This window comes from Oncorhynchus mykiss, chromosome 11, assembly GCF_013265735.2.
Source record: "Oncorhynchus mykiss isolate Arlee chromosome 11, USDA_OmykA_1.1, whole genome shotgun sequence".
NCBI classification, from domain to species: Eukaryota; Metazoa; Chordata; class Actinopteri; order Salmoniformes; family Salmonidae; genus Oncorhynchus; species Oncorhynchus mykiss.
In genome coordinates, this window is record NC_048575.1 from 48,671,324 (window position 1) to 48,694,007 (window position 22,684).

Sequence of the window (22,684 nt, forward strand, 5' to 3'; positions counted from 1 at the left end):
ATCACATTTGTTGAAAACAATCACAGTAAAGTACTTCATTTGTTACCCAGAGATGATTTTAACATTGAGATAAAAACAGCTGCATTGGACCTTTAAAACTGGAACGCTTGATTGGTGGAACTGCCACTTCCGTTTTGGATATTACAACAATAAAGTTAACGCCAACAACAAACACTCCCCCCCCCCCCTAATTTGTTTGTGAAGTAGACCCTATGATTGTGTGTTTAGTTGCAGGTTTGTGGATGTGTTGATATCAACCTGGGCCTGTACATGTGAGTTTGATTGGGTCTGTTTCAATGAATATCATTCCAATTACACTTCAATATAGAGAACAACCTCACACATTTCCCCATGCAATGATAGAGTGAGGTGAATTTAGAGACACGCTGCTGTTGAAAACTGATTTCAAACTTCTCTCCACTCTCCCTGCCACTCTTAGCCAATCCAAATCAATACAGGTTTGCTTCCTAATAAGGGTTATGGAAATGATGCACTTGATTGACTTTGAGTAATAGAGTTAATATTATAACAATGGGAATGGGTGGGATTTCTTGGCTGTGCCATCAGGCCACGTGAGATCCAGGCTCTCTGCCAGCTCTAGAATGTTCTGTAGAACTCTATTACTGATGAGAGGGGAAATGAGACCACAGGGTATCAAAAATAGGAGAGGAGATAGATTAGCTACCCATCTTACTGGAGAGAAGAAGAGACCATCAAGTTTAAATTGCCATTTATATTGACATTGGAGATCATCATTTAAAGTAATTTCACGAGGCGCCACTTGCCAGATCACGGCATTCTAAAGCATGCCTTTCTTCCCTGCGGTCTTGCGAGCAGGGAAATGCGGTGAGACATCTCACTAATATTATCATATAACTGGGGTTACTCAAATAACCCTAAGTTCTATTTCAAATACAAATTTTGATGTATCAATATGGAATATGGCCAACTCCTGAAGCTAGGTTAGTCCCAACAGCATCACCACTCAGTGATCCCGACACTGAGGACAATATGTACCAATGAAGGTACAGTGACATCCAGTCGGCAAAACCTCATACATGTATGATGAGTGGTGCATTTGAACAGCATTAGCTGTATGATGGGTGATGGGTGATGCATTTGAACAGTGCCCAAGAATGAGCCCTCGGGTCCTCAGCGGGCTGTAAACACTTGCTTTAGTAAGCAAATATAATACCTTCAACTATCCAATGGGATAACCGTTGCAGGGGGGCCCCAAGACATTAAGAGTTGGGCACTCTTACGCCATGCTCCTCTGTTAGGAGAGCCGAACTGTGGGTTTCTAGCCTACTGCGTCGCTGGGGGAATTGCTTCATAGAAAACCCTGGTGCCAGCGAGTTGCCCTCTATCTGCCACGAAGCCTTGGCTCGTAGAGGCGAAGACCAGTTTGCCACGGTACCCAGGTCAGCGTGCAAGCAGAGGTTAAAGGCTTCGCCTTCCTTCTTGCGAAGTTTGCGCTTCTGCCGGCGACAGAAGGCCCTAACGGTTCCTTCGGCATGATAGTAGCATCAAGGAAATCTTCCTTTTCTGTGTCCGAGAGGCTGGACAAGTTGAGCCACAACTCCCCATCATCAGAAGACTAACGGCACTAATGGCACGCCCACAGCCTTGGATGGCACCTCTGGAGGCCTGGAGGTTGATATCTGCACTGACACAGATCTCATCCCATCGGTTCTGGTTGGCTGAGCCTTTGATGAAAGGTCCAATACAGACGTTTTTATCTCAGTATCATTTAAGTTCTGGGTAACAATTAAGTACCTTAATGTGATTGTTTTCAATTAAAATGGTAAAATAAATAAACGAAAATAGCTTCTTAGCAAAGTGCAATTTCTCAAGCAAGAATCTTGCTTGGACTGTCTGGGAGTGTCCTGAGTGGGGAGGGGAAAACTGAAAACAATTTGTTATTGGCAGACAAGTTTGGAACTCTCTTTCTTATTGGTCTATTAACTAATTTACAATCTGGCAGGTCAAAACTCCATCCCACCAAAACAGGCTGAAATTTCAGGGGCTTTTCAAAAAGCTCTTACACTAAAAGGCTATTATCCTAATTTTCACAATTTCAACCTCGTGTGAAAATATGTATATAAAACACAGGGAAATCTGTTTTGTACTACACTGGGTGTTAAGAGATTGCCCATCTCTTGTAAATTGTTGCTTGAAAATTGGCCCGGTAAGCCAACAGTAGGGACTTTAGCTTCAATGTGTGTACTGAACATGTCGCAATCACGTAGACCTTTCAGAATATGGAAACGGTGAAGTGCTCCGTCTTACCAGGGAGAGTAGTGCCGGTTATAGATGAGGCACTGGGGTAGAGGTGGCCAGTCAATGACAGCTTGACCACCAGCTGCTTGTCAAGGCCTATCTCCTCCATACCCTAAATGTCCATGCCAACAAAGTGCCTGCTTTGGACCTTGCTGAAAAAGGGCTTTCCCCAGTCACCTTTGACTAATGCCATGCTAGCTCGGACCACTGAGAGGAGTTGCTTCCCTGTGGGGGGTGCGAGAGGGGAGTCTCCTCCCATAGAACTAGTCCCATGGGTGCAGGCCCGTCGATTCTGGGTTGAGTGGGTTGAGCTAAACGCAAGAGTAGACCTAGCAATTCTACCCTTCCAGGTAAGAAAAGCTAGTTTGGTATAGCTAGCCTGGTGGTGAGTTACCCAGGTTAGCTAAGCCTTACGGTGAGAGCTATCCCTTTATAGTGTGGTTAGCTATCCTTCCAGCTAGCTAGCCAAGTTAGCTAAAGCCTTGCAGCGTGGGATAACCAGGTCTCAATAGCTAGACACTAGCTATCAAGAGAGACTGAGGAGTAGAAAATAAATTCTACTCGAAGCAAAACTTTCCTCATATCTGTTCTAAAAAAAGCAGGCCCCAGAAGTAACTTAGGACAGACTGACTGAGAAAATGTCAGTTGGATTTCAGTGACGAGTGAGTCCAAAGTGTACGATACGGGCCGGTGCCCTCTCCACCAGACATGGTCAATACAATGAAACCCACTGCCAACTGTTATGCAATGGCTATGTGGATAACAATAGTTTGTTAGAATGGGGTGGACGTGGATGAGCGGCTTGGATTCTGTTCTCTGGACAAACAATAAGAGTGTGTGTGTGTGTGTGTGTGTGTGTGTGTGTGTGTGTGTGTGTGTGTGTGTGTGTGTGTGTGTGTGTGTGTGTGTGTGTGTGTGTGTGTGTGTGTGTGTGTGTGTGTGTGTGTGTGTGTGTGTGTGTTACACATAGGCCTACTGTTCCAAATAGCAGATTTCAACTGCACATGCAATAGTTGGCTGGGAAATGGCTATTTGGACAACAAAAGGGTTTTGTGCAACTGTGCAACTGCAACTTCAACTTGTTCTCTTCTAATGATAGCTATTCTAGTCATCATCAATTAGTTAGACCAATAGGCACTAAAACACTGCCCTTCACAAATTCAATCTCACTCACTCACTCGTAGCTGCTTCATTTAGCAGATTGCACCGTCTGGAATTACCATATTCATAGATCCTCTCCAAACATCTCCATAAGTCGACCAGACTCTACAATGGATTCCGTTGCCTCCTCAGGAATAAAGTTAAGCCAAAAAAGCACACTATTATTGTTTTACAAGGCTGTTGCCACCAAGTACCAGGCAAATCTTCCCAACAGTTCTTAGTGGTTCAATATCCACTGCGCACTGCTTGAATGAGAGAGAGCCTGCAAGGTCCAACCAGTTAGCAGACGGGTGATTCGAGCAAGGCGACAGAGTAGTGACGCCACTGTCAATGTGGATCACTGTGATGTCGCACACACACTCCCTCTCTCTCCCTCCCCTCCCGCTCCCTGCTCAGGCATGGAGGAATCACAGTTAAACTGAGCTATTTTAAGTAGCCTATAGAGAACATCCAGTAAACGGCTTTCTCTCCCGCACTATGTGGTGCCTTGATCATAGGACACTGTCATATGCACTGTCCCGTTGGAGCTTGTATCACACCGTATGGAGTTGTTGTAGGGGAAAGCTTTGACGTCCTGACTTTAAATTATTGTCACTTGAATTTACAGCCAAATTAGCCTATTGTCTTTAACTTATAACCACATATAGCTAGAAAACTGCACGATTTGGGGAGGTGGGATTTGCGCATTTAGCATTCAAGGCGGCAAGCTGTCTCCTGGTGCTCCTTTCAGAGCATGAGGGGGGTGGGGGAGGGGGAGACAAAGCTCTTTTCAGACCAGACCCCCACGTCAGACAAAAGCTGCCCAGAGAAAGCTGGCTAGAGATCCCCAGAGCAACAACAGATTCAAGCAACTATTTTAACAGTACAACCTGGGTTCTGTCCAATGGTCATTAGAATTATTGATTTATGCCAATATTCATGTAGAATATAATTTTTTATATTCCGGATGGGTTCAGCGTGAACGAACATAACGTTTGTTTACACATAAACAGTTTAGCTTAAGATTTGACTGACTTTAATTGGCCCCTTGATGTGTAGCTTCAAAATATGTTTTAAACTATTGTGTGCATGCATAGACACTGAGAAAACATACACTAAGATAATGAGAAATTCAATGTACTTTACGCACATGTCCATGCACGGCACGCACACACACACACACAGTCGATGTGACAGTGAACTGCTCTAATCGGACATGAGATGTCTACTGTCAGCCTGTCAATGAATCTTCCCTCATTTAAGAATTTCCCTGTCAATAAACAGCAAGTATGTTTGCGTGTATGTGTGTGTGTGTGTGCTCGTGTGTACGTCTGTATCTCTGTGAGTGTGCGTTTGGCGACGTGCGAGCAAGTGAGCGTGGGCTCGAGTGAGAGAGAGAGATGGATACGAAAAATGGATAGTAAATTCTAATTTAAACATCCTTTTCCCTATAGCCCTCATTCTGTGGCGTTCTCATTCCCAGCCTGTCTGCCAAGTCTGTGTAGTGTAATCACATCAAAAGCCGTGATGTAGGAAGACTTTATGGAGAGCAGAATACATCTGGCCTGGCTCACCCATTAATGAAACCCTTACATTCTCAGAATATGTATGACAGCATAAAGTGGAAAACTACAGTAATGTCTATCTTTCTGAAGTGGGGTGAACATACAGGTCTACGTTTTACTCTTCTAAAAACAAGCCCACATTTCATTGGAAGGTTATCATCCTCACACATTCTCAAGTAGAATGTCTCAAAACGCTCCTATTAGCAAATATTAGGTATACAGCATAAAAAAATCTGAATGCCAAAATGATTGATCGAGTACTGAATGCATGGAGATACATGTATAGATAGAACTCCAACAAAGGAAACATCTTATGGAAATCCTTTCTCTTTATCTTGCGTGACTGAGGACATCTTGTGGCATGAACATAAAATACATCACAAAGCCATTTTGTTGAGTCCTTTTCTTATTGGACTCAATTCCCCATTCTGCTCCACTTTAGTTGCTCATCATAGCCTGAGAAAATAGACAGACAGAACAGGACAAGTCATTGGTGACATTTCCTGAAAAGGTTTTCCCTCATCATCAGCATCCTGGAAAAACCGTGTAGCTCACTTTTGGGGATTTCATTTTCTATATATACACATAAATTGAAAGAAGTCATTCCCCTCCATGTTCTGTGAAAGTTCCATGACTCTAGGACTAAACAATTCATCCATTTGAAAAAAAAATATTTTTTTTTGCAATGTCTGAAAAGTCGACATTATTGAGATGTAAGGTTTTTCCAGAATGCCGACGTCGGGCTAATTAACGCTGTAATGACGCGTGTAAACCTTAGCTCTGTGAGTCATGTCAACATGTCCTTTTACCTGGTCGATCCAGTCATTGAAGTTGGAGACGCGGGTGAAGACGGTGGGCTTCTTCGCGTAGTTGCAGCCCAGACCAGAAACAAAGCTGGCAATACCATGGACCTCCCATACTCCCTCTGGGTTCTTGCAGTTCAGGGGCCCACCAGAGTCCCCCTATAGGAGAAGAAGAGGGAATTGATTTCATACTTAACCAAAGACATGCAACAAGGCACACATTTTCACCCCCCTTGGATTTTTTCACATTTTATTGCGCTACACAGTGGGATTAAAATTGATTAAATTGTCAATATAAGTCAATGATCTCACAAAATACTTTGTAAATGGAAGAAAAATATATACATGAGTCAATACGTGTTAGAAACACCTTTGGCAGTGATTACAGCTGAGAGTCTCCTTGACTACGTCTCTAAGACCTTTGCACATTTGGATTGTGCAATATTTGCCCATTATTGTTTTCAAAATTCTTCAAGCTCTGTCAATGTGTTGAGGATTATGACCAGACGGCAATTTATAAGTCTTGTCATAGATTTTCAAGCAGATTTAAGTCAAAACTGTAACTTGGCCATTGACTGTCTTCTTGGTAAGCAACTCCAATATAGATTTGGCCTTGTGTTGTAGGTTATTGTCCTGCTGAAAGGTGAATTACTCTCCCAGTGTCTAGTGTAAAGCAGACTGAAGCAGGTTTTTCTCTAGGATTTCGCCTGTGCTTAGCTCCATTCTGGAAAAACTCCCCAGTCTTCGCCGATGTCAAGTACACCCATACCATAATGCAGCCACCACCATACATGAAAATAAGGAGGCAGTTACTCAGTGATGTGTCGTGTTGGATTTGCCCCAAAGATAAAACTTTGCATTTAGGACAAAAAGTATATTCCTTTGCAATGTAGTTTTGCAATATTACTTTAGTGTCTTGTTGCATACAAGATGTGTATTTTAGTTATTACATTTCTATTAATTGGTAAACATTTGTAAAAATGTTCTTTTCACTTTGACATTATGGAGTATTTTGTGTAGATCCATTTTAATGCCACTTTGTAAATCAACAAAATGTGAAAAAATATCCAAGGTGTGTAAATACTTATGATAACCACTGTATGCATTTATTTGGATATCTATGCATTTACTTGGATATCTATGCATTTATTTGGATATGAAACATTTCATTAAAATTAAAATGATGTGTGGCTTGGTGTCCACTCAATTGACCACACGGGTGGTCAGAGGCTCAATGGGAAGGTTGCCGCACCCAAGGGGTGTTGAGAAAGATACATCTATTTGAACACTGAAGCTAAAAATAGTATCTCTATGCAAGCATTTTGGATTTGAAATAAAATATTTCATATGAGGTGACAGTACAGAATGTAACCTTTATTAGAGAGTATTTTCATACATATGTTTTAGAGTTTAGAGATGAAAGCTTTTTATGTATCTTGTCCCCATAAGTATTCACTTAAAGTGTATTAAAGTAGTCAAAACTTGTAGTATTTAGTCCCATATTCCAAGCTTGTGACTCTATGAACTTGTTGGATGCATTTGCATTTTGTTTTGGTTTGTTTTGTTATGTTATGCCCAATAGAATTAATGGTAAATCATGTATTGTGTCATTTTGGAGTCGCTTGTATTGTAAATAACAATAGAATTAGTTTCTGAAATCTACTACGTTAATGTGGATGCTACCATAGTTACGGACAATCATTAATGAATTGTGAATAATGATGAGTGAGAAAGAGACACTACATTATCCGAAACACAACCACAACAAACTGCAAATGCATTCAACAAGTTTGTAGTCACAAGCTTGATGTAGCCATTGCGTCCTATGAAAATGGGACCAAATACTACATTCTTTGAGTACTTTAATACACTCTAAGTGAATTTGTCCAAATACAAATGGGGGGATTTGATACTGTACAGAAAGTGCTTTCATTTCTAAACGGTGGAACAGATATGTATGAAAATACTATCAATTAAAAGGTGAAATCCGGTACTATCGCCTCATAAGAAGCATTTCCTCTCAAATCCAAAATGCTGGAGTATAGAGCCAAATTAAATCTTTTAGCTTCACTGTACAAAAAAATACGTAGAGGAGTGAATGTAATTCACTAATGTGTTACTCTCACACACAACAGAAACACTAACAGTAACACATAAACACTCACATGTACACACATACACACACACACACACACACACACACACACACACACACACACACACATATATATAAACAAACAAACAAACAAAAAATATGCTCATGCACAAACACATATATCACACACAATACATACTCTGTTTCTCTTTCTCTTTCTCTGTGTCTCTCTGCCTCTCACATCTCCCAGGGGTACTCACGTTACAGCCAGCGACAATGCCATCTCCTCCGGCACACACCATGGTGGTCCTGAGAGCAATTCCCCACCAGTCGGGCTTGGAGCAGGTGGCGTGGTCCACCACAGGCATCAGAGCCTGCTGCAGGTTATCAGCAATGGGGCCTCCGGCTAAAACACACACACATGTCAATCTGCAGCTAGTTACCCTACAGGAACACACATGAAAGTGATCATCAAACACACACACACACACACACACACACAAACACACAGAGAGAGAGAGAGAGGCTTACTGTAGACCCTTCCCCAGCCAGTGATGTAACAGGGGTACTGGTTGTCCAGCACAGTGCCAGCAGCAGGGATACAGCCAAGCTGCACATGGTCAGTCAGGGTCACATGCTCAGACAACTTGATCAGGGCAATGTCATTTCTGGTCAATCAGAGACAGGGGAGGAACACAGAGAGAGAGAGACGGTTGTAGAAGGAAAGGATAGACAGGTGATGCCACTGAAAGTCAGCCCAGTTTATATGTTGATGTACTGCAAGTATATAAGGCTACTCATAATGCTCTACATATCCAGTGTTGTTTAGGTAAAGACTAAAAAACAAAGCTTTGCTTTCTTCCATTCGGTGCTGATGATACAACCCTTAGCAATCCATCAGATCTTTATTGTCAATATTTGTTTTCTTAGTGTAGCATTCAAGGTTTGTTGTGCTAGCCTGTCTATTTGTGGACCTTACTCTTACCCGAAGGCCACAAAGATGGGGTTCCACTTCTCATGGACAACAAGCTTCTCAGGGATGATGGCCTGGGAGCCTTCCTCAGTCTCAACCAGGTTGTGCTTTCCAACGAACACTCTGTAGGACAGGTTGAGGCTGGGAGGGTTGGAGAAGGTTGAATGCTCAGTGATCACAGCATATAAGAGCGGAAAACTCTGTCTGTCTGTCTGTCTGTCTGTCTGTCTGTCTGTCTGTCTGTCTGTCTGTCTGTCTGTCTGTCTGTCCGCGCGAAGGTCTTCTTTGATGCACTGTGTATTTGCATGTAAATGTGATTGTGTAGCCTCTCTTACTTGATACAGTGTGCAGCGGTCATGACCCAGTTGGTGGCAATCAGAGATCCTCCACAGGTGTGTCTCCACTCACCGTCCCTCTCATACTGCAGAGAGATCTGGAGAGAAAGAAGAAAATGAAAAAAAGAAAGAAAGTATAAAAGAAAGAAAGAAAGAAAAAGAGGGAGTGAGAAATATTGAGGTTGGATAGAACGAGTTACTCCATACAGATACATAATGATGAAAAGTGACCTATGTAAATGCAATCCAGTATTATAATCATTGTACATAGAGAGAGGGAGATAAGGGTGTCAGTGTACCTGCCAGGGCCAGCTGTGAGGCTTGGCGTCCACTCCATTGACCACACGGGTGGTCAGAGGCTCAATAGGAGGGGTGCCGCACCCGAAGGCTAGGGGGTAGACAGAGAGACAATCAGGGTCGGGTCTTTCTCTCTAACTCAGAAGTTACCAACTCCAGTCCTGGTGAGCTACAGTGCAGGTTATTGTTAAAGCCCAGCACAAGCATATCTGTTTCAGCTGATTAACAAATTATAGTCGCCAGTCTGGTTGAATCAGGTGTGTCAGTGTTGTGCTCAAGCAAAAGCCTGCACACCCTTCAGCTTTCCAGGATTGCAGTTGGAGTCTCTGTCTGATGTCCACACACATAGAGGCTGACACTTACCGCTAGCGATGAGCACTGAGGCCAGAACAATGGGAATCATGTTGATTGATACGTCGTCTGCTTGGCGACAGCATGACACATCCTACTTTAAACCCTAGTCCTCAGGGCTGCCCCGCCCATCTTGATTACACACCCTTTCTCATTGGTCCTCCATGACCGCTGTGGATGAAAGAGAAGAAATGTGAAACTGCCGACCAATGGTTTGGGGGGCCTGATCGCCGGCAGACTGCGACAACAGGTGTGTTTCCTAGAACTATTCACATGGCCTTCACCTCACTTTCCACTCACCTTTCACCAATGTATGTGTATTTCTACATTTCTCAGATACACTAGAATCTGGATATAAACTGTAAGCAATAGAGCTTCACCTAGTTCCTAACATATTGCTTTCACCTGTCCAGTCCTATTCAGTACTGAGAAAGGGAGTGAACAATGCCACAGTCTCTGAATCCATAGTCCACGAACTCCTCCTCTGGATTGGCCCAGTGAGTTACATATGATCCATGGGAATTCAGCACCTGTACCAATGTTGTGTAAGACAGTTAGAGAGTAACCTGTAGTTTACAGAATAAACCCCACTTATGGCAGTTATTAAGCCAAATATTTATTAGTATTACACATGTGCAAATATTATGCATATTGAATGTCAGACATGGATGAAAAGTCCCCTGGTGATTTAAAAGACATGGCTATGGAAAAGAGCAGAGGGAGGTACAACAGAAGAAAAATAAACCCTCATTAACTTGTTTAATGCACATGAATGTATTATACTATTCAGTCAATGTTTTAATATGTTGGGGTAGGGGGTTTCACTTCAAAGAGGATTGTTGACACATCCATTTATTCTTACAGCACATATTATCGTGTATCCTGGTAAAGAGTCCAGAGAGAGGGTCACAAACATCTGATTCATGACTTATACATATGGCAAAGGCTGTGCGTGTGTGTCTGTGTGCGTGTGTGTCGGTGTGCGTGTGTGTGCGTGCCCAAGCAGAAGTGTGTAACCAAAGAAGACATTGTGTATACATTCAGTGCTACGGTAGGTTCAGCTGACTTGCATAGCATGCTGTTTTACATGCTGTTCGGAGGACCCAATCACAAGGGGAGATCTGGGTGATGCTTTAGTCTCTGGTGATAAACTGGTGGTAAACTGAACTTAATCAGTTTCACTTCTCTGATAGACGAAGAAATGCAATATACTTGTCAACCACTAGATGAGGCATGATATCCATACACAGGAGTGATATAGGCCTACTGGCAAAATCTGATCTCCACACCAACAAATCTGTGATTGTTCACATACCTATAACACATTATAAAACGGGTGGGTCAAATCCTGAATGCTGATTGGTTAAAACCTCATTCCAGGCAGTGTCGGGAAATCCATAACCAACTTGGTGTTATTGAAACAAGTCATATTTGCTTGTTAAGCTGAAGCTTTAGCGTAACCTCTGGGATAAGAGACAACACTTGTTCAGGTGTTCTAAAAACAATTGTTTCACAATCTTTTGTTCAGAACGTTTATGTAATGTCAAAATGTGCAGTGCTCTATGTCCTGCTGTTGCACAGTATATTTGACATGTTATAAGAATTACGCTTTAAACGATCATGCATCGTTTGTAATGGAAAACGGTTTGTGTTTGTTCTGAAATGAACTATAACTGCAGTGTCAGCCAGTGGCTGGTGTATGTGTCATAATTCCTGCAGTGACATTATACTTTGTTACTCAATCATGACTAGCCTAATCCTCCAGATAAGGTGTGTAGCCTGTGGTAGAGTAACTGACTGTTAACTCTTAAGTCCTGTTAATTGCTATGACATAAACCTGTCAGCTCTACTGGGGTGGTTCCAGTGTAAACCTGTGTGGTTGTTTAAGGAGGCTAAAACTTAAAGGGCTAGTTTAAGATTTTGGCATTTAAGCCCTTTTTTTTCTAGTTACCCAGAGTCAGAGGAACTCATGGATACCATTTGAACGTCTCTGCGTGCTGTTTGAAGGTAGTTGAAGGTAGTTTCTGTATGCTAGCTGATCACATAGACTTCCAGTCATTGCGCTCCGTCTAGTTAGCAATCGCTCCAGAAACGACCTTAAACTTCTGTCAAACTGCACTCGAAGACAACATTTTTATCTATGAGTTCATCGAATTATCTCTTTAAATCAAAAAGACCAAGGCACTTTTATCAGAGAGTTGCAGTTAAAACGCCTGTATTGAATTGGCATCTCTATGTAGTCATTAAAAGATAAGTTAAAAACAAGGCAAACAAATTGTCTGTGTGTGTTTTTTTTATCAGAGCCGGGACGTGTCAGAGACAGTGTCAGCCACAGTGTTAGAGGGTGGCCTGAGCACAGTTCCACAGTTCAAAGGTTGTCGGTGACTCCCTTCTTTCTCATACTGTTTAAATCCCAGTCAGTCAGTGTGCGTAGAAGCATGCACAGGACAACTGGCATGGTGGTGTCTGACTCTTCACCGTAGTAGCCTATGTCTAAATTCTAGTTGGTCTGTGACTTCCTATAGCAAAGCCAGGTAAAAAAATTGCACCCCAGCCGTGAGAAGCACAAAAGAAACTCAACGAAGACAATGGTGAAGTCATCGCATACAGTATGAATGTGTGTTTGTGTGTAGCATGCAGATGTAACCCATCGTGCAATGACGTCACAGTCTCTGAGACCTGAAGCAGTGTAGACTTCAGCACAACATGTTGATGTGAACACAAGATCAAACCCTGTGTGTGTTGATTGACTGGCTGGATTACCTATTTCTTCCGCCAAACAAGTAAAAATGTAATCTATGATGTGTGATATCTGAAAGTTGAACATTTGTCTTCTCTCATCATGGCAGCATCTAAGAAGAAATCCTCCTTGGTCACAAGGCTGGAGGGCATTGGCCCCCTGGTGTGTTCTGTTGAGGAGATCCCCAAGCCCACCGCCACGGTGATCAAGGGTAATATCCTGGATCCTGCGGAATGGGCCTGGAAAGTATGAGTTTGGCAAAGACAAGTATAAAATAAACTTACACTCAAGACATACAGTGCACAGTGCACATACACACCACACACACACACACACACACAAAATAAACATGATGCACGCACAAAGGACACTTATGCCCATATACATACTTGTATGTGGAGCACACACACCAAAAACAAACCCATTTGTCTTTGTCTCTCTCCTCAGCTACAACCACTGGTTTGATGGCATGGCCTTGATGCACCGCTTCCATATCCGTGACGGTGAGGTGACCTATAGCATCCGCTTCCTGCACAGTGACTCCTACGTGAGTGGTTCTGATCCCAACGTACCTTCTCCTCTGTGCAATCCGGTTTCCAAGCTGGTCAAGGGTGGACCTCAGCCATGCAGAAGGTACTAAACGATATCATAACCGCCATCGATAAAAGACAGTACCGTGCAGCCATCTTCATTGACCTGGCCAAGGCTTTCAACTCTGTCAATCACTGTATTCTTAACGGCAGACTCGACAGCCTTGGTTTCTCAAATGACTGCCTCGCCTGGTTCACCAACTAATTCTCAGATAGAGTTCAGTGTGTCAAATTGGAGGACCTGTTGTCCGGACCTCTGGCAGTCTCAATGGGGGTACCACAGGCTTCAATTCTCGGGCCGACTCTTTACTCTGTATATATCAACGATGTCGCTCTTACTGCGTATGATTCCCTGATCCACCTCTATGCAGACGACACCATTCTGTATACATCTGGCCCTTCTTTGGACACTGGGTTAACAAAGCTCAAAAGAGCTTCAATGCCATACAACACTCCTTCCTTGGCCTCCAATTGCTCTTAAACGCTAGTAAAACTAAATGCATGCTTTTCAACCAATCGCTGCCCACACCCCGCCCACCAGACTACTCTGGACGGTTCTGACTTAGAATATGTGGACAACTACAAATACCTAGGTGTCTGGCTAGACTGTAAACTCTCCTTCCAGACTCATATTAAACATCTCCAATCTAAAATTAAATCTAGAATCGGCTTTCTATTTCGCAACAAAGCATCTTTCACTCACGCCGCCAAACATACCCTTGTAAAACTGATGATCCTACCGATCCTCGAATTCGGCGATGTCATCTACAAAACAGTCTCCAACACTCTACTCAGCAAACTGGATGCAGTCTATCACAGTGCCATCCGTTTTGTCACCAAAGCCCCACATACCACCCACCACTGCGACCTGTTTGCTCTCGTCGGCAGGCCCTCGCTACAAATTTGTTGCCAGACCCACTGGCTCCAGGTCATCTATAAGTCTTTCCTATTTAAAGCTCCGCCTTATCTCAGCTCACTGGTCACAATAAAAACACCCACCCGTAGCACGCGCTCCAGCAGGCAAATCTCACTGGTCATCCCCAAAGCCAACACCTCCTTTGGCCGCCTTTACTTCCAGTACTCTGCTGCCAATGACTGGAACAAATTGCAAAAATTGCTGAAGTTGAATACTTATATCTCCCTCACTAAATTTAAACATCAGCTACCTGAGCAGCTAACCGATCACTGCACATGTACACAGCCCACCTGTAAATAGCCCATCCAATCTACCTACCTCATCCCCATATTGTTTTTATTTACTATTTTGCTTTTTTGCACACCAGTATTTTTACTTGCACATCATCTGCACATCTATCACTCCAGTGTTAATTTGCTAAATTGTAATTACTTCACTACTATGGCCTATTTATTGCCTTACTTCCTCACGCCATTTGCACACACTGTATATAGACATTTTTTCTATTGTGTTATTGACTGCACGTTTGTTTATTCCATGTGTAACTCTGTGTGTTTGTTTGTGTCACTGTCACGTTCTGACCATAGTTCCTTTGCTTTGTCTTTTGTTTTAGTATGGTCAGGGCGTGAGTTGGGTGGGTTGTCTATGTTAGTTTGTCTATGATTTTCTATTTCTGTGTTTGGCCTGGTATGGTTCTCAATCAGAGGCAGCTGTCAATCGTTGTTCCTGATTGAGAACCATATTTAGGTAGCCTGTTTTCCATTGTGTTTTGTGGGTGGTTATTTTCTGTTTAGTGTTGTACCGCACCTTACAGGACTGTTCGTTGGTTGTTTATTGTTTTGTTTTCAGTGTTCATTAAAATATTTAAAATATGAACACTTACAACGCTGCACCTTGGTCCTCCTCTCCTTCCCCAGACGACAAGCATTACTGAACCACCCACCAAAAACTAAGGTCACGTTCTGACCTTAGTTCCTTTGTTTTGTCTTTTGTTTTAGTATGGTCAGGGCGTGTCTATGTTAGTTTGTCTATGATTTTCTATTTCTGTGTTTGGCCTGGTATGGTTCTCAATCAGAGGTAGCTGTCAATTGTTGTCCCTGATTGAGAACCATATTTAGGTAGCCTGTTTTCCATTGTATTTTGTGGGTGGTTATTTTCTGTTTAGTGTTGTGTTGCACGTTACAGGACTGTTCGTTGGTTGTTTGTTTTGTTTTCAGTGTTCATTAAAATGTGAACACTTACCACGCTGCACCTTGGTCCTCCTCTCCTTCCCCACTACTTTGCATTTTTGCCAGGTCGCAGTTGTAAATGAGAACTTGTTCTCAACTGGCCTACCTGGTTAAATAAAGGTGAAATAAAAAACATTGATTACATGGGTGGGTTGAATTTGTGCCATATCGCAATGTGTTGCAGAACTCATGAGCTGCTTGATTTAGCATGTTTGAAGCCTATAGGCCCATTTATTTGTCAATACAGCTGTGGATGGCTGCATCTCACTTTAGTAGGCAATGTTTTGGTTATTTGCATTCGCCTTTTGTTTACTGTGTTTGTTTGTTCTTAATGTAACTAGCCTAAATATAGATTGTGTAATGCCTTTATCGATCTGATATTTTGTTTATAGGCCTATAGTAGGCCTACCGCTGTTTTGTTCACATTCATTCGTTTGCATTCATAATTGTCGGTATTCTAAGCCAAACTGCTATTCAATATTTTAGTTTTGCATGAATAACTAGGCTACTACTTTCAGCATTTAGTTCGCATTATTTTAGTAAAACAGCTGTGTGTACGGCTGAATTCACATAGGCTTATTGCAATAGGAGAATGACCCTATCTGTCTTGTAGCCTACTTTCATTGCCAAATAAGCCTTACTTTACTGTGTCGGGCACAGTCCATTGTGCTGATGCAGTGCAGTAGAGATGGGTACAAATCTTGTGCCCAGCTGTAACTTCAAAAGCGCTCAATGGTCTTGGAGTCTTGGCATTTGAACATTAAGTTTATTGTGGGTTAGTGTGATATACAGTGCATTCGGAATGTATTCAGACCCCTAAACTTTTTCCACATTTTGTTACATTACAGCCTTATTCTAAGATGGATTAAATAGTTTTTTTCCCACTCAATCTACACACAATACCCTATAATTGCAAAGCAAAAACAGGTTTTTAGACACAGAGGGTAGTGCGTACGGCCCAGTACATCACTGGGACTAAGCTGCCTGCTATCCAGGACCTCTACACCAGGCGGTGTCAGTGGAAGGCCCTAAAAATTGTCAAAGACCCCAGCCACCCCAGTCATAGACTGTTCTCTCTACTACCGCATGGCAAGCGGTACCGGAGTGCCAAGTCTAGGACAAAAACGCTTCTCAACAGTTTTTATCCCCAAGCCATAAGACTCCTGAACAGGTAATCAAATTGTTACCCGGACTATTTACATTGTGTCCCCCCCCCCAACCCCTCTTTTATGCTGCTGCTACTCTCTGTTTATCAAATATGCATAGTCACTTTAACCATATCTACATGTACATACTACCTCAATCAGCCTGACTAACCGGTGTCTGTTTGTAGCCTCGCTACTTTTATAACCTCGCTACTGTATATAGCCTGTCTTTTTACTGTTTTATTTCTTTACCTACTTATTGTTCACCAAATACCTTTTTTTGCACTATTGGTTAGAGCCTGTAAGTAAGCATTTCACTATAAGGTGAAATACCTGTTGTATTCAGCGCATGTGACAAATAAACTTTGATTTGATTTGATTTCTGCAAAGGGCATTCAGAGACCACTCCTGCATTATCTTGGCTGTGTGCTTAGGTTCGTTGTTCTGTTGGAAGGTGAACCTTTGCCTCAGTCCTCAGCGCTCTGGAGCAGGTTTTCAACAAGGATCTCTCTAAACTTTGCTCTGTTCATCTTTCCCTCAATCCTGACTAGTCTCCCAACTGGAGCTGAAAAACATCCCCACAGCATGATGCTGCCAAGACCACGATTCACTGTGGGAACGTGACGCTTTACATTCAGGCCAAAGCATCTTGTTTCTCATGGTCTGAGAGTCCTTTTGGTGCCTTTTGGCAAACTCAAAGCGGGCTGTCATGTGCTTTTACTGAGGAGTGGCTTCCTTCTGGCCACTCTACCATAAATGCCTGATTGGTGGAGAGCTGCAGAGATGGTTGTCCATCTGGAAGTTTCTCTCATCTCCACAGAGGAACTCTGGAGCTCTGTCGGGTTCTTGGTTACCTCCCTGACCAAGGCCCTTCTCCCCCGATTGCTCAGTTTGGCCGGGCGGCCAGCTCTAGGAAGAGTCTTGATGGTTCTAAACTACTTTCATTTAAGAATGATGGAGGCCACTGTGTTCTTGGGGATCTTCATTGCTGACGATTTCTTTTTGCTACCCTTCTCCAGATCTGTGCCTTGAAACAATCCTGTCTTGGAGCGCTATTGTCATACCTTCGACCTCATGACTTGGTTTTTGCTCTGACATGCACTGTCAACTGTGGGACCTTATATAGACAGGTGTGTGCCTTTCCAAATCATGTCCAATCAATTTAATTTACCACAGGTGGACTCCAATCAAGTTGTAGAAACATCTCAAGGATGATCAATGGAAACAGGATGCACCTGAGCTAAATTTCGAGTCTCATAGCGAAGGGTCTGAATATTTATGTAAATAAGGTATCTGTTTATTTATTTTTAATACATTTGCTAAAAGTTCTAAAAACCTTTTTTTTGCAAGTGTTTAAATTGTGCAGTATTTATAAATAATAATAATAAGAGTCTAGTTGCAGCAGTTGTGATGTGTGTAGCAAGAATATGTGTATGTGTGTGTATGTGTGCATATCTATCTATCTGTCTGTCTGTTTAATTTAGTCACTTGATTTCATGACAATAATAATAATGTTGTTAATAATCATCATAATAATCATAATAATCACTATTATAATGTACCTTTTGACATGTTGATTGGTTGTGCAAATTCACACTCTATTGGCCCATGTGTCTCACCCCAGGATATTTCTATAGCATCATCTGTGTGCCTCAAACTGGGGCTGATGAGAAGGGAGAAGGGGAGGACAAGGCTGATTTCAGTGGAGCTCAGGTCCTCAGCGTCTGACTCCAGTACACCACCCTAATTCCACAGCTTCGGTATTTATCCATCTCCTCCCTTCCCCTTCCCTTTATCTTTTCTCTTATGCTTCTTTCTCTCTCGACAACAGCGGTGGTGAATACTAATGACTGGTTCTCACTCTCCCCACTTCTTTCTTTACTACTGCAGCTACAACATCTCCAGGATGCCTGTATTCTCTATGTCTCTGTTTCTGACTGTTTCTCTAATTCAGCACTGGTTTAAGTAGGTTTAAGTGTTTGTGTGCTCTATGCATTTACAGTATGTGACCGACCGGCTCTTGTAGAAAAATTTAAAATTGTGTTTTTTTTACACTGAATAAAAGTAGAGACTCAGAGTTACAAAATTGTATTTCATACAATACAGTTGAGGAACAATGGGAAAGTAATTTTGCTTTGAAAGTTGATAAACTTGTAAACTAATTTTTCTGAAAATGGCCTTTTAATGCTTTGGTACTACTATTGGAGAGCGCTTCCTTGTCTACACCCATTCAGCATCGCTCCCACCCTCTTAAGCTTTAGCCCCAACCATCAGAATGTACTAACAACAGCAGTCTAGCACCCAATCTAACTTGCTAGCTTCTTCCAGACATCTAAGTGAGAGAAAAGCTCACTGAACATTACTCGCCATAGCAGGGCTGGTTAGGCTGTTATGTTATCCAGAGCGTTGGTGACTGAAATTGTCCTATGGCCGATGAGTAGAGTTGATCCCAACGACAGTCCAGCACCCAAGCTAACTGGCTAACATTAGCGAGCTTGCAAGCTACTTCCAGACACATAATGAGAGAACACCCCACTCTGACCATTTTATTCGCCCTAGCAGTGCTGGCTGTTTTCATGTTATCCAGAGCGTTGGTGACTGTCACTGTGCTAATGGCAACAATTTAATTACGCTTGTTTTGCCGACGTTTACTGGCCGTATTCAACGGGTGTTGAACGTTTGTAAATTCATCAGTAATTCTGTGCTCTCTGGCACACTCAGATGAGAGTGCTCTGAAATCGGAGAACTCTCATCTTTCAGAGCCATGGATGCTCTGAAAGATGGCCAGACTGAATTTACGAACGCACCCAAAATGGTTACTTGCACAGTGGAGTCTTTTGTTAAAACATGTAGCTAGCTAGATAGGTAAACAATGAACCATAATCCCAACTCATGAGGTTACTACCCTGCATGAATCTGCAGGTAGCTAACCAACCATGTTCAGTGTTAGCTAGCTAACATTAGGCTATAGCTATCCAAGCAATTGGCTCTTTCTGTCAAAATTAGAAACTTGTAATATCTGAAAATGTAGCTAGCTAGACTATCTTACCCGTATACATCATTCATGGTTGGATGCGGCTCCTGTCGGATGCCATGCTTGCACTTAGTTTGAAGATGTGACACGGAGAGAGGTGTTTTCTCCATCTCCTTAGCTGTCATATTTTCCTCCAGAAAGTGGAGAGCAACACTTATGCAATTTCAATACACAATACATTGTTTAAAAAGTCGCATTAGACAGGATTACTGTACCTAGACATACTGACCAACACAAATAGACAGAAGCGTGCTATATGGCAGACCAATCCAAACTCATCTCTCGGCATGTCCAGCCTACTCATTATCTCATTCAATCGTGGCTAGCGGGAAGGTTGCTGACTTTTTGTCTGGCTAAACCAACTAGGCTCGTAATTTAACAATTGTATTCGTATTTACAGATGGCATACATGTTTGTTATTAAGGCACATGAAAGTTCAGATGTTAGAGAACGCATTTCTGCTGGAATCTCGGGACTGATAGGGTTATTAATCATAGGCAATTGGTTTTGTTTTGGAATGTCTGTTTCTGATATTGTATCTATTTCGTAATGGTGATACAATGGTTAATGTTTCCGTTTTCTGGTACACCAGTTTTATAACTCCCTGTGCAGAAACCTTCCACTGAGACACATCCTACCCCTGAAGGTAACTATCGACCAAAACCTTGTCTCTCAACCTTTCTGTCAAGCAACTGCAGAAAACAAATCAAATCAAATCAAATTTTATTTGTCACATACACATGGTTAGCAGATGTTAATGCGAGTGTAGCGAAATGCTTGTGCTTCTAGTTCCGACAATGCAGTAATAACAAGTAATCTAACTAACAATTCCAAAACTACTGTCTTGTACACAGTGTAAGGGGATAAAGAATATGTACATAAGGATATATGAATGAGTGATGGTACAGAGCAGCATAGGCAAGATACAGTAGATGGTATCGGGTACAGTATGTACAAATGAGATGAGTATGTAAACAAAGTGGCATAGTATAGTATAAAGTGGCTAGTGATACATGTATTACATAAGGATACCGTCGATGATATAGAGTACAGTATATACGTATGCATATGAGATGAATAATGTAGGGTAAGTAACATTTATATAAGGTAGCATTGTTTAAAGTGGCTAGTGATATATTTACATCATTTCCCATCAATTCCCATTATTAAAGTGGCTGGAGTTGAGTCAGTGTCAGTGTGTTGGCAGCAGCCACTCAGTGTTAGTGGTGGCTGTTTAACAGTCTGATGGCCTTGAGATAGAAGCTGTTTTTCAGTCTCTCGGTCCCAGCTTTGATGCACCTGTACTGACCTCGCCTTCTGGATGATAGCGGGGTGAACAGGCAGTGGCTCGGGTGGTTGATGTCCTTGATGATCTTTATGGCCTTCCTGTGACATCGGGTGGTGTAGGTGTCCTGGAGGGCAGGTAGTTTGCCCCCGGTGATGCGTTGTGCAGACCTCACTACCCTCTGGAGAGCCTTACGGTTGAGGGCGGTGCAGTTGCCATACCAGGCGGTGATACAGCCCGCCAGGATGCTCTCGATTGTGCATCTGTAGAAGTTTGTGAGTGCTTTTGGTGACAAGCCGAATTTCTTCAGCCTCCTGAGGTTGAAGAGGCGCTGCTGCGCCTTCTTCACGATGCTGTCTGTGTGAGTGGACCAATTCAGTTTGTCTGTGATGTGTATGCCGAGGAACTTAAAACTTGCTACCCTCTCCACTACTGTTCCATCGATGTGGATAGGGGGGTGTTCCCTCTGCTGTTTCCTGAAGTCCACAATCATCTCCTTAGTTTGGGTGTAGAGAGGTGTGTATGTGTATGTGTGTGTTTGTGTTTATGTTTTACTGACATTTTTATACCATTGTCTGTCTTTTTATACCAAACTAAGGATTGTTGCTCTAAGAGGGGAAGCAAAGCACTCAAGCACTCAAGCACTCAAAGCACTCAAGCACAATTGCAATTGAACCAGCAACCCCTTTAGTCATCATACCATAAATGGCTAACTCTGTCTGTTAACACTAAGGCATTGTGACGCATGTTCTGGCTGATGAAAAGAAAAGTTGATGTGTTTACTGCTGATGTAAAAAGGGCTTTAGAAATAAAATTAATTAATTGATTGATTTCACAGAACTCCTTAGGTACTGTCAAAATTAATCTGTAATGTTTTGTTGTACACTACTGGGCATTCGGAAAGTATTCAGACCCCTTGACTTTTTCCACATTTTGTTACGTTACAGCTTTATTCTAATATGGATTCAATTACATTTGTCCTCATCAATCTACAAACAATTCCCCCTAATGATAAAGTTAAAACTTTTTTTTATTTTTTATTTTTTTACCTTTGCACATGTATTAAAAATAGAAACAGAAATACCTTATTTACATACATATTCAAACCCTTTGCTATGAGACTCAATTGAGCTCAGATGCATTCTGTTTCCATTGATCATCCTTGAGAAGTCCACCTGTGGTAAATTAAATTGATTGGACATGAAGGCACACACCTGTCTATATAAAGTCCAACAGTTGACAGTGCATGTTAGAGCAAAAGCCAAGTCATGAGGTCGAAGGAATTGTCCGTAGAGCATCAAGACAGGATTGTGTCAAGACACAAATCTGGGAAAGGGTACCAAAATATGTCTGCAGCATTGAAGGTCCCCAAGAACACAGTGGCATTGAAGGTCCCCAAGAGTACAGTGACAATCGGGGGAGAAGGGCCTTGGTCAGGGAGGTGACTAAGAACCAGATGGTCACTCTGACAGAGCTCCAGAGTTCCTCTGTGTCAATGGGAGAAACTTCCAGAAGGACAACCATCTCTGCAGCAATCTACCAATCAGGCCTTTCTGGTAGAGGGGCCAGACAGAAGCCACTCCTCAGTAAAAGGCACATGACAGCCTGCTTGGAGTTTGCCAAAAGGCAGCTAAAGGACTCTCAGACCATGAGAAACAAGATTCTCTGATCTGCGGAAACCAACATTGAACTCTTTCACCTGAATGCCAAGCGTCACATATGGAGGAAACCTGGCACCATCCCTAAAGTGAAGCATGGTGTAGGCAGTATCATGCTGTGGGGATGTTTTTCAGTGGCAGGGACTGGGGGAGTAGTCAGGTTCAAGGGAAAGATGAACGGGGGAAAGTACAGAGAGATTCTTGATGAAAACCTGCTCCAGAGCGCTCAGGACCTCAGACTGGGGCAA

General features: G+C 42.4%; 1 protein-coding gene across 1 annotated transcript; it reads right to left on the minus strand.

Annotated features, from left to right (window-relative positions):
* Nucleotides 1-5,234: 5,234 nt before the first annotated feature.
* ela3l (elastase 3 like) lies at nt 5,235-9,968 on the minus strand. The gene is made up of 8 exons (XM_036935634.1): nt 9,852-9,968; nt 9,491-9,579; nt 9,192-9,289; nt 8,869-8,997; nt 8,415-8,551; nt 8,144-8,289; nt 5,795-5,947; nt 5,235-5,441 (listed from the first exon to the last, which is right to left on the minus strand). The coding sequence occupies exons 1-8, from the start codon at nt 9,889-9,891 to the stop codon at nt 5,424-5,426; spliced, it is 810 nt and encodes a 269-aa protein (XP_036791529.1). The 5' UTR covers nt 9,892-9,968; the 3' UTR covers nt 5,235-5,423.
* Between the last annotated feature and the right edge of the window lie 12,716 nt (nt 9,969-22,684).